The sequence below is a fragment of the Cricetulus griseus genome, chromosome 8 (genome assembly GCF_003668045.3).
Source record: "Cricetulus griseus strain 17A/GY chromosome 8, alternate assembly CriGri-PICRH-1.0, whole genome shotgun sequence".
In the NCBI taxonomy this organism is placed as follows: Eukaryota; Metazoa; Chordata; class Mammalia; order Rodentia; family Cricetidae; genus Cricetulus; species Cricetulus griseus.
The window spans coordinates 87,723,029-87,735,652 of record NC_048601.1 but is presented as its reverse complement, the minus strand read 5'-3'; the positions used below and the strand labels follow the sequence as shown (position 1 = coordinate 87,735,652).

The 12,624-nt window shown below is 44.1% G+C and overlaps 1 protein-coding gene across 1 annotated transcript in view; it reads left to right on the top strand.

Annotated features, from left to right (window-relative positions):
* Window positions 1–12,624, top strand: part of Creb5 (cAMP responsive element binding protein 5) — a 315,064-nt gene that overhangs the window by 224,501 nt on the left and 77,939 nt on the right. The window contains exon 6 of the mRNA XM_035448718.1: window positions 4,185–4,295. Coding sequence (XP_035304609.1) covers window positions 4,185–4,295 — 111 coding nt within the window. The remainder of the gene's footprint in view (window positions 1–4,184; window positions 4,296–12,624) is intronic.

The following is a 12,624-nucleotide window of genomic DNA, read 5'->3' as shown; positions in this document are numbered from 1 at the left end:
CATGGTTGTCCCAGTTTGTGCTCACAGTAAGCCCAAAGGGATTCTGTTGTGGTCACTGTAGTTTCTAAAAATCCCACTCTATGGATGAGAAGCTAGAGGGTAAGCGGTTGAAGGTTTACTGTCTAATATAACACTGTGTATGAGTGAAGGTTATGAGTGGAACCCACGTCTCACTTCACGACGAGTAGCTCAGGTTATCCCCTATTGAGCTATTGGCTCAGTTAGCATTGGGGTAGGCTGAGGAATGGACAAGATCATGTGGACTCAGTTCAGACAAATGGACCTGCCGACTACAAATGCTCTCTCTGTGGTCCGGGCTGGAAGCCCTTTGTAATGTCTAGCTGGAGGATAGATGGAGGATCTGGTTATTCTCACTAGACTGGTTGACAGAGGAGAACAGCACAATTAATACATAAATCCCTGGTTTCCTTCAGTTCAACTAATTTCATGGAGATTTTGACTACAGGCTGTCCTCACTTGGCTTCTATGCCCCACTTGTCCAAAGCAATTTTCTTTTCAGAATTTCCACACAACAACTAGAAAAATGCCACTCTCGACATCTTTGGTTTCTGTATGGTTAAGTTGTCATTGACAGGGATGTGGTGGGCGCTGAAAGCCTAGTACCACTTACCACTTTATCCTATCACACAGCTTGGCCCATTGTTGATGCTTTTAGGATAGAAAGAAGATGCAGATAGAAGATGCAGATGAATGGTGAAGAACCAATATAGACAAAAAGTCAGGAACATGGCCCCTGCAAAAGTTTCCATAGTCCATGGCAGGACATAGTTATGATGATTCACATTGAGGGTGGGAGAGAGAGTTTGCCTCTCAGGGAATAGTAGACAGTATCTGGAGACACTATTGGTTGTCACAACAGGAATGGGCTAGGAAGTATGGTGTTTGATGGGTGGAGCTGAGGATGCTGTTAAATGTCTCACAATATATAGAACACTCCCACAAGACAGAAGTATTTGGACTTGACTCAAGATATCAGTAGTGCTGGGTTCCAGGGATGCTGAAATTAATTGTGAAAACTGAAGTCAAATCTCAAAGAAATACCCCTAGGATCCTCAGGCCCTTGAAATTCAGGTTCTTCTTCCTCAGTCATGTTGCCAGCTCCTGTGCTGTGACTCTGGCTTCTGGACTATCAGTCAAAGGCTGCTCCTTCCCTTAGAGTCCCCACCCTGGGAAATCTCAAGGCCCTGGGCTTCCAAATTGAGACTGTCTTTAGGCGAAAGTGAGAGTCTTAATTGTTTCATGATGTATGCTTCCAGGCCTCACCCTTCACAAAATCTAGATCAAAGTACATGATAGATTCATTCATTCATTCATTCATTCATTCATTCATTCATTCATGCTACACACTGTGTGGAGCACTTTCTGTGTGCCAGAACCTGCTAGATGCTAAGGACACAGGGAATGCAAGGCAAGCGCTGCCTTCAAGAACTTCCTGAGTAGTGATTTCCTATCATCTTGAAAGTTGAATGCCTCCATAATTTGAGGAAATTCATGCTCCTTTATCATTACAAAAGCTCTCTAGCCCGTGGACATTGTAGGCCTTGCATTCTAGTGTGAGAAGAGAGAGGAATCCTTAATATGGGTGTTTTTTGTGCGATTGGAGATGGGGCCACGGCCTCCACATGTTTAGCGAGCTCTCTACCACTGAACGACACCCTAACCCTTGCCTGGGCCATTTACTCACAGTGGTGAAAGCTGCTGGGCATTCAGAAAAGCCGTTCTGCTTCCCATCAGCTCTGTAAAGTCAGGCTATGGTGCAGGCAGATGTGGGCACAGCAAAGCTGGGGATTCTCAGCAAAGCCCAGGATGCCCGTTTTGAGGTGATGCTTGCTTTCACTCTACCTCACGGTAATCAGCAAGATGGAAAGCCCAGGTTTTCTTTTTAAGAGATGCACAAGGCAGCCTGCTCAGAACCAGTATTTTGTGAAATGAAGTAGACACAGTCATAAACAATTACTTATAAAAAAAAAATGAACGAGATTGCTGACTCCTGGCCAAGAAGCCACAAGCAGGCTGCTCTCACCCCTGTGTAGCTGGAATGCTTCATCCTTCTAGAACTGGGAGGCAAAGCTCACCTGGGCTATAATTTCCCCCTCTACAAGAGTCCTCATTGGAATAAAGGGCCCAATGCTGCTCCATCCCTCTTATTGCCTGGCCTCTGCGGGTGAAAGTTCTACGTAAGGTGCATTTCTTGAATTCTTCTTCACAAGTTAATTGTAGCCTGTGAGAATGTTCTTAATGATACTCAACTGGAGAGCACTTAAAACGGGTTAAATAGTACATTTAATGTTAAGTATATTTAATCACAACTCAAATGATTTCAGAAGAGAGTAACCTGTGCTGCCTAGAGAACTAACACACACGGGAGCAGATGTTTTATTTTGCTGAATTGTCAAGGCCTCAGGAAGTCGGCCTCCATTGGCTTCTCTTGACATCTTCCCCACATCCCTGCTGGATAACAGGTCAGCTGATCCGTGTTAAGGGAAGGCTGGTACCCACCTTAGCAGACAGCTTTTAGCTGAAACCACTTGACTGCTCAAAACACCGTACTAACCAGATGGCTCTGCCAGGGTCAATACCAAAGAAATCACAGTCACTGAACCTCAGCCACCTAAGCCACCTTTTCATGGCCATTTCACTCAAGCTTGCCCTGTAGGAAAGTTCCCACACTCCCCTTTGAACCTTCATTGATAAGAAACTCTTTACTTTCTAAAATCACACAGACTAGGTTAGGGAATGGGGGACCCTCAAATGTCTAACCACATTTCCACCCTTTGGGAGAAGTGCAATGAAGCATCACTTTGTCCCCAGCAGACAGTCTGGTTATTTTCTGCATGATACAGGTGTGTTTGATTTCATTCTTCTCTGAACAGTACTAATTTTCTCCTTAACAGAAAGTGTTACTGATCACAGATCCTTTTTGTACTGGCACAAAAATTATGCTATGCAAGTTTATTAAACTGTAAATTCAAAATCAGAAAACCTATTGGGGGCAAGGAGCACTGTGATTTAGTATATTAACTATAGGTTGTATATATAAGCAGTACATGAAATATTAATGTTTAGACATCGATTCCATCCACTGAAAATCTCATTATGTACATGTAAATGTTCCAAAATCCTAAAACGTCTAAAATTGAGAAAGACATCTATTCCAAAGAAGTCACATAAAGTGCTGTCAACCTGTCATTACCTATAGGATGACCTGAAGATGCCAGCGTATTGTTTGGGTATTGCAGCGCTATTAATTCTAGACACTGGTAGGCTATCAAGAGGACACATAAGTGAAGCTGTCCATCTGTGATGTGTAATTTCCATTCCCCAGCTCCTGTCTTCTATACAGAAAGCTTAAGCCTGCTGTGGGGCCTCACACTACAGCCCTGTGCAATCTTGGCCAGGTTATGAGTAGGAGATACCCTGGGGCAACTAGTATGGGGGGACAGGGTAGGGGGAGCAAGGCTCTTTTGTTTTGTTTTGTTTTGTTTTTGATATGGGGTATGACTGTGTAGCTCAGACTAGCTTAGAATTCCAGTAGCTTAGGGTAGCCTCCCAGTCACGATCCTCCCACCTTTGCCCACCAAGTGCAGAGATAACAGGCTTTTGCCACCATGCCCAGGGCTGTGTTGATTTACACTGTAACAGCAGAGAGAAGCTCTACAGGGGACAGAGTTGCTTTAAAATTAGTTTTGTTTTTTCCTCTTGTCAAGTGATTCGTGTTTACTATATAAAATTTCAGGTAAAATAATGCCAAAGGCATCTTAAGGTAACCATTTGGTACATTATGTAATCTTTTGACATTTTTATGCACATATTATTCTTTATAGCAGCAAAAATAAATATGATTGGAGATGGCTGAAGTGTGTCGCAAAGTAGAGACATTTGGTAGTTTTCTTCGGCAATGTCTGCCAGACCAGGAAGTTCCTTTTGGCATGGGGAATCTGCTTCAGAGCACACAGAACTGGGTGATTCTGGGTGACTCTTTGATGTGCTCTGGTTCAAGATTCGAGAGCGCATTACTCCCTGCACCAAGCCTGTGGTGTCTCAGCTCTTGAATGAAATGCTGAATGACCTCTCCCAACCCTGACCAAAGCAAAGTGCAGCTTTGTCTGTAGCCTCCCCTGCCCTTCTCAGTCTTCTAATTGTGTTACGTTCCTTTCTCATAGATGGAGAGACAAATGTCAGTGAACTCCAGCATCATGGGCATGCAAGGCCCCAACCTCAGCAACCCCTGTGCGTCTCCCCAAGTCCAGCCAATGCATTCAGAAGCCAAAATGGTAAATAAGAGCTTCAGTCATCCTTTCGTTACAGTGCGCCCGCGCGTATGATTGTAACACCAAGTTCTGGTGTGATTCCAACCCCCATTTAAGAGAACAAGCTCTCCGTTCTTTGTTCTGGTGAATAGGTATTTCTAGGGAAAGGTGACTGAGAGATAGGCTTTGTCGTCCAAGTATTTGTTATAGGTTTCCTGCATCGGATTATCATGTCCGAAGCATGAGATTGGCATGTGGTGTTAAAGAAAGGGTATCCAGAAATTTGAGGAGGTACATAGGAGTTAGGGTACAATATGCTGAACTGTGTGTTTATTTGCCCATTGTGTGAAATAACAAAATATTACAGGACTCTATAACCTAGTTACATCTTTGATGTCACTCTTCCTACACAATTAAAACAGACTTTTAGTTCCTAGGTATTCACTGTCATAGGAACCCTGTATCTGGCCATCTGTGTGGCAGGCAATCTATGTGGCATGATCACACTTGACAACCTTCAGTGACCTTTAACCTATGATGTTTTGGGGCAGTATGGCCAGTCTTTCAATACTCGGAGATGGATTTGTGTGTCTATATTCTACTAGGTCTTAGTAAAGGAGGTTCTTGTCTCTCTTAGCAATATAAAGTAGATTTTCGGATACTATTTAGCAGAGTTACAGGAAGTAGCCATTCATTTTTAACATAGTTAAGTTCCACCAGCATAGTTCACATCAGATGGCAGAATGGCATCACGACGTTTCTTTTCTTTATATTTATTTTTCCATGTCAGATAAGGGTGTTACTTTCTAGAAGTGGGTGTGTATCTGGTATGCTGGCTGGCAGCATTGAGTGTGTGACAATCGGTGTGAGGATACCGTGGACTCTTCTGAAAGTTACCCATCATGTACATGGAGCGTGGAATCTGTCCTAATACCTCCCACAGCCTGCCTTGTCACTTACTTTGGGGACCTAACCCATTTGACCCCAGGAATCAGCTGAATCCCCAGTGCTGGCTCCCTTGGACAAATGGAAACTGTGGTCAAGTGAGCTCTCTTTGCTCCACCACAGGCTCTGTGATGTGCCAGATGGCACAGTGTCCTCAGCAAAGCTTGCTAAGTCTTTTTGGAATTGGCAAATATTTTTCAACTCAAGCCCCACAGAGCCAAACCAAATACTTGCTGGCAAAATAAAGTTCAAATTGGCATCTGTTTTGGAGACCAAAGCAATGCCATTTACCTAACCCCTCCTTTTTAAAGAAAAATAAAAATGAACTATAAAGGTGCTTAAGAAGAAACAAAATTAAACTATTTGTACGTGTATGAGTAAATGTCTTGGGGCTGTGTCTGGCATCTTCTGTCCCCAGCTACAGGGTCCCACAGTCTTCTTACTTGCTACAAGATCAGTGTCCCTCTTTCAGACAAGCTAGAGATGAAGTATAAAATATGTGCCCCTGACAACTGATTTTCACTGAGTCTTACTGTCACTATTCAACTAAAAGAAAGGCAGACAGCAAGAGAGAGGGGGAGAAACAAAGGAAGAAAGAAAAAGTTTCCTCCTCTGTTCTTGCTGCAAAGAAGGGAAATGTTTCCAAAGGTGGCACAGGTTTATAATATGGCAAATTAGTCGTGAGTAATGTCAGCTGGGAACACAAAGACTTGGTCTGGTCTTAAAAGAATGGTGTTACCCCGAAGTGTTCACTGAGTTAAATGCACAGAGTAAGTAAGCACGCCACTCTGCTGATTCATGTTCTAAGTGAATAAGCATTTCCAGGCTGGTGATGCCTGGGCTCATGAACCTGATCTCAGAATTAGTGCCTGGGAAGCACGCTTTCTCTCTCTGCTCCCAGCTGTTACCTCTGTTGCCCCTGCTAGGACCAATACATTATTCCAAAGGGGAAAACAGCAGTGTTGGCTGCTAATGTTTGGAAGAATAGCATGCACTTTCAATAGTGGCTTGGAGAAGTGTCAGGTGGACTTGGTCACATCGGTCAGCATTTCTGTTCTGTTCTTGCTTTACTGACTGCTTACTCAGTTCTTGCCATCTATTAACCAAACAGTCTTTTCTAGCAGCTTTGGGGCTGCCCAGATGAAAAGATTTTATGAAATACCAAGAGGTAAGGAAAAAAAAATCTTCCATGATTTTAATGTCAGCCAGAGCCTCCCCAGGTTTCTCTGAACTCCAGGCTTTGTTGTTCTTTGCCTAATTTTCTTCCTGTGTGAGACTGGAATGGATTCCAGATTTCAATAGAGACTCTTGTTTCACTGTTTTCAAGGACTTTTCCTAAGGTCACACACGGGCCTTTGTGATGAATGTCCTCGTCAGGCAGGGTGTGTTCTCAGAGCACGCTAGCAACCAGCTCCCCAGGAGGTGTTGCCCTCACCTCCCCACTGCAGCCTGACTCTCCCGTGGGTTCATTTCAGAGCCCAAGTGGCTCCCAACAAAAGCCACCAACCTGAATTTGGAGGTGGACAAAAATCTCAAGACGAGGTTTATTTCCACGCACAAGTTTGCTAGAGGCTCACTGACCAGAAATCACCCATTAGAATGCATCTCCTCCCCTTGCTGGACATCATCTATTCTCTGCTGAGAGAGGGAAAATTGAGAATCTTATCAGACTCAGTAGTGCACTATTCTGGGGTATCTTAACTAAGGAGCATGTGTGCTAATCTTTGATTTATTGTACCTCCTTTACCATAGTACTGACTGGTTATCCGTTACAGGTTGTATAGGTTCCTAGCTGGTATTGAGCTGGCTGCACAGATGTACACGTGCCCACGGACATATTGGCTTCCACTGGGGGCTCACGAACACACTGAAGTCACTGAAACCCTTCTATCCATCCATCTGTCTTGCTTTCTTTTCTTTTTATTGTTCTTTTTTATTTTATTTTGAAATAGGCTTTCTCTGTATAGTCTGGCTGTCCTGGAACTCCCTCTGTAGACCAGGCTGGTCTTGGGCTTTTAGATTTGCCTGCCTCTGCCTCCTGAGCGCTGAAATTAAAGGTGTACACCACCACCACCCAGCACTTTTTTTTTTATGTGTTTGGGTATTTTTGCCAGCGTGTCTGTCTGTGTATCTACCATTGAATCAGAAGAGGGTATTGGATCCCCTGGAAGCAGAGTTAGATACAGTTGTGAGCTGCCTTGTAGGTTGCTGGGAATCGAACCTGGGTCCTCTGTAAGAAAAACAAGTGCTCTTAACCATTGAGTCATATCTCCAGTGCCCCCTTCCATCTTTCTAATCACCCTAAATTACAAGATCTTCCCCCAGATTTTTAGGTTCAGGGTGTCTTCATTGGAAGTGGGGTCTGCAAGAAAGGAAGTCACTGGGGACTTGGTAGCTATTTTTAACATTTCAAGGAGAAGGGGAGAGAAGTGGGGAGGATTGGGATGAGCATGGGGAGAGAGAAAAGGGGGAAGGGAGGGAGAGGGAGACAGAGAAGATAAGGGAAATGCAAAGCATCATGGCACTTGCACCATTCCAGTCTGCTGTATGGAAGTGAAGAGGGCATGATGTTCTCAGAGTTAGGAAAAACCGTTCCTTTCCTTCTTTGCTGTCTCTCCCCACCCCTTCTTTGACTGGTCTTGTAGACTATGTCTCCAGGTCTTCTTTTATTTTTGTTTTGAGAAAGGTCTTAAGTTATGCAATCTTTTTTAACATTTTTTTATTTGAATTAGAAACAAGATTGTTTCACATGTCAATCCCAGTTCCCTTGTCCCTCCCGTCCTCCCCTACCACCCCCCCAACTAAAACCCTACCTATCACATATCCTTTCTGCTCCCCCTGGATGGTGAGGCCTTCCATAGGGTGTCATCAGAGTCTATTGTATCCTTTGGGATAGGGCCTAGGCCCACCCCCGTGTGTCTTGGCTCAGGGAGTATTCCTCTATGTGGAATGGGCTCCCAAAGTCCACACCTATGCTAGGGATAAGTACTGAACTACTACAGGAGGTCCCGTAGATTTCCGAGGTTTCCTCACTGAAACCCATGTTCCTGGGGTCTGGATCAGTCCCATGCTGGTATCCCAGCTATCAGTCTGGGGAGCAAGAGTTCCCCAATGTTCAGGTCAGCTGTTTCTGTGGGTTTCACCAGTCTGGTCTGGACCCCTTTGCTCTTCACTCGTCCTTCTCTGCATCTGGATTCCAGTTCAGTTCAGTGATAAGTTGTGGGTGTGTCTGCTTCTACTTCTACCAGCTGCTGGATGAGGGCTATCGGGTGGCATATAAGTCAGTCATCAATCTCATTATCAGGGAGGGCATTTAAAGTACCTTCTCCTCTGTTGCTTAGATTGTTAGCTGGTGTCATCTTTGTAGAACTCCAGACATTTCCCTAGTGCCTGGTTTCTCTGTAAACTTAAGTTACGCAATCTTACCTTGAATTCACTAGGTAGCCTCAGCTGGCTTCAAACTCTTGATTGTTTCTTTTTCACCTCAACTTCCCAAGTATGTAAGATTAGATTTCTTTTAGTGGGAAAAGTGGTCTCTAGTAAGTCTGGAAGCTGAATGAACTGTAGAGAGCTGGAAGAACTTGTCTGTGTCCCTCTTGATGAGGTGACTACCACAGTGTAGAAGCTAGTTAAAATGAGTGATGGCACAAGACCAGCTGTTCTCAGAGGTTCTGACTGCTCTGCTGGTTTTACCTTCAGTGTGAACAGGGTTACTGAAGGCTGGAGAGTATTGCTTCTGGGGGAAAAGGTGTGTTTGACTATATCTGACTCTATCCCCAGAAAGCACATGACAGAAATATTGCCCCTACTTGTTAGCCAAACAAAGAGAGGTTTAAAAACGAGCTAAATGACACATTGTTTAACAAAACTAGTCTCCAGCTTCAATAACAAAGATATTTTTGTTTTGATTTATTTGACACAGAGTCTCATGTAGCCCAGCTGGCCTTGGGTTCCCTAGGTAGCCAGGGTAGCCAGTAAGATAACCTTGAAGTTTGGGTCTTCCTGTCGATTACAGATGTGCACCACACTACCTGATTGATGCCATACTGGGAATTAAACCCTGGGCTTCATGTATGCTGTGCAAATACCACAGCTCAATGACAAAGCTTTTGATTACAATGCTGAACCTTCGGACAAAAATTTGACAGAGCTAGCAGATGTCAGTACCTTGGATTAAATCATCCTCTTTCACGTACATATGCATGCAGATGGTGGAGGCAAAGTTAGTTTGGACCTCCAGATCAACATTTCAGAGTTAGTCAGAATATCCCTATCCATTCATTCATCAAGAGCTTGTTGGTCCAACTCTGCTGCTGCCTCTTCGCCCAAAGCATCTTGTCTCCACTTTTTACAACAGACACTCACACATGAAAGAAAACTGAATTTAACTAGGCTACATAAAGTGCAGTTTAAATCATGCAAGGAACCAACACTACTGAGATGGGTGGGATGAAGCCAGTAGAGAATAGGGATGGGGATAAGAAGGAGAGAATTAAAGTAGATAGATTCTGAGCTAAGAGATGAGCTGGTGAAGAATAGCCGACTGCATTTCATTTTCTTGGAAGATAGCTCAACAGTGTCCATGTTTTTCCTTTAAGGAAAAAAGCACATGTGTTCTGTAGAAAACAGAAGTTGGAATGTCATTTATTCCTCCCCCGGGGATTGAAGGCAATCAATAGCTAATGATTTTTCTTCCACTTTGATGAACTGGTCATGCTTGATTTCAGTCATTACGATTGTCAATACTTCATCTATAGGGGTGCTGGCCGTTAACTGAATAAATACTTGAATATGTGCATGTGTGAATGAACACAGAAAGAAAAGACTGGAGAAGTAAGACATTTAACGGATAGGGACACTAAGATCGGCTCTTTACCTGACCAAGGAGACCACAGCCATCAAGAGACTTAGGGAGATCCAGTCATCACTAAATCACAGAGCTAAGCTCCACCCTTGGGCCTTCATTTTTCAACCTGGATTGTGCTCGTGTTGCTGAGCACCACTGATAAATCACCAGCGGTGGTGCTGCCCCTCCTTGGCTAATGGCTTTCTCCTCACCCACTGCAGACAGAGAATTAGGGTGGTATAGTGAGCAAGCCTTGGTTAAACACAGACTTTGTTTTGAATGTCAACCTGGGTGTGTTTGTGTTTGCCTTTACCCTCCCTAATTATCAAGTGGGATGACTGGTCACCCCATGGTGCCCCTTGGCCACCCACTGTCTAACAGATAAATCACAGGCAAAGCCAGCTCCCTGTGGAGCTTCTGCTAGAGTTCATACCCAGGAAAAGACAACCTCCCGGTAGCATCTCTCCTGCACTCCCCAGCAGGGCAGTTCTTCAGTTTGTCCCCTGGCTTTATCCAGCCTCTGTTTCCTAAAAGTACAGGAGCAAACAGCAGTGAATGACTCCCTGTCTGCTCTGCAGAAGCTTTGGCCAGCCGGGCGGGAAGTGCTGCTGACTCTAAGGAAGCCCTCATTAACGTTTGAGTCATGCTAGTGGCCATGTGTCCCTAGCTAGTAATCAAAACATGATGATGGACTGGACTAAGTGACTATATGTATTTCTCAGAATCCTCCTGCTTTGCTCCTCTGAAAACCACTGCCCAGGCAGCGGACTAATAGGAATTATGTAAGATTCCATGAGAATGTTTTTTTGCTAATATATCCAACGTGTCTGGTTTTATAGGCAATTTGCCTCTTTAGAGCACTGTGGTAGAAAAATAGTAATTGTCCGCATTAATTAAGCACTTATTTCGTATGTGGCAGGAATGATGGGAAGCATGGTGTAATGTCTTCTCATTTAACCCTTTGACAATCTGGTGGGTGGTTTGAAAGCTCAAGCAGCTGATGGAACTTGGTACTGGCAAATGAACCCCGGCTTTGAGACATCCCCCCCCCATGGTGCTGACCTTGTCTGCATAGAGCCATTTAAAAATGCATGGTATCATTGGAACCTCCCAGTAACCCTGAAAAGTCCTCATTTTATGGACTAAGAGCTTAAGGGACCTTCCCAGCAGTACACCACAGTACCTGTCCAGGTACTGTCACAGGCCAGGGCTCAGGTCTTCTTTGACTTAGCCTTCTTCCTGCTATGTCTTGCCATCCTTGCTCTCCTGTGGCAACTTATCTGAAAAAAACGAAAAAGAAACAAAAACAAAACAAACAAACAAAAAACCCACAAGCCTTCATGATAACAAAACATGGAGATAAAAAACCCAGATGCAGCTTTAGGCCAGCAACTGCTTAGCTTATACCTGTTCAATTCTCCAGGCCTCTCTAAATTGGCAGAAGAGGCTTCTCCATTGTTCTGTGTAGCCAAGACAAGGCTGGATCTTACTATCCACTACTAAAGAACTAAGCAGTGGCTGCCTGAAAGCAGAGAGCTCCTTTCTATTTGCTGAGAGCGGGACCTCTCATCTGCCACTTGAATGTACCCATTAGACAGTGGAGAATGTTCCACAGGGTGTATGTATCATGTCATTTGTCAAATCACATGTAAATGCTTAGATTCTGAGGCCATTGATAACTCCACAGTGACAGAATGAGTTCCTATAGCATTTCATTCCCTGTGGGCCAGACTCCTAAGCCTTCTCTTGAGAACAAGAGTTAGAGATTATCAACAAATTCCAAAGCAGAATTGGACTGGGGAATATTTAGGAAAAGCCTTCCCTTTGAGAAACCAAGGTTTGGGGTTGAAGTCAATAACTTATCTGAGGTCAGAAACTGTCATGGCAGGAGAATTTGACCAGGATTCCTTATTTCCAAGTTGAATGAAGCTCTCGCTCTCTGTGCTAGTCTGGAGCTGTCAAGGCAAGCCCTTTCTTTTCTTGGAGAAAACCTTACAACAGAAGGTGCAGATATTAAGTGCATGGCGGGAGGAGAGGTTGTGCATCTCTCTCAGGTTCCTGGGAAACAAAACAAGGCATCCCATGGCCCACAGGTGTGGACTGGGTTCTGGCTGTTGGTGAGATTTGGTGAGAAGACCTGGGGCTGTCAGTTCATTCCAACTCACTATCCAGCCCAGGAATCTATACCAGATATTTTATCTCTTGACATCTAGTACAAATTGTCTAGGTTTTACCCACAATAGCACATTTTCCTATGTCTCATCAATGTCTTCTTGGGGCTTCTGCGGATATGATTTGGGCCTTTGGAGTTCTGAAATGTGTTGGGTAAAGACTATGGCTACTGAATCATGAGGGAATGTTGAAAAAGAGCTCAACTTAGCTAGGCATGGTGATAGACTTACTACTTTGTCACTAAGGGTGCTAAGACAGGAATCTCCCCACATGTTTGATATCAGATAGACTATGTAGTGAGGTCCTGTCTCAGGAAAAAAAGAAATCTCAGGCCTGGAGAAATGATTCAATGGTTAAGAGCATTGGCTGCTCTTCCAGAGGATTCAGATT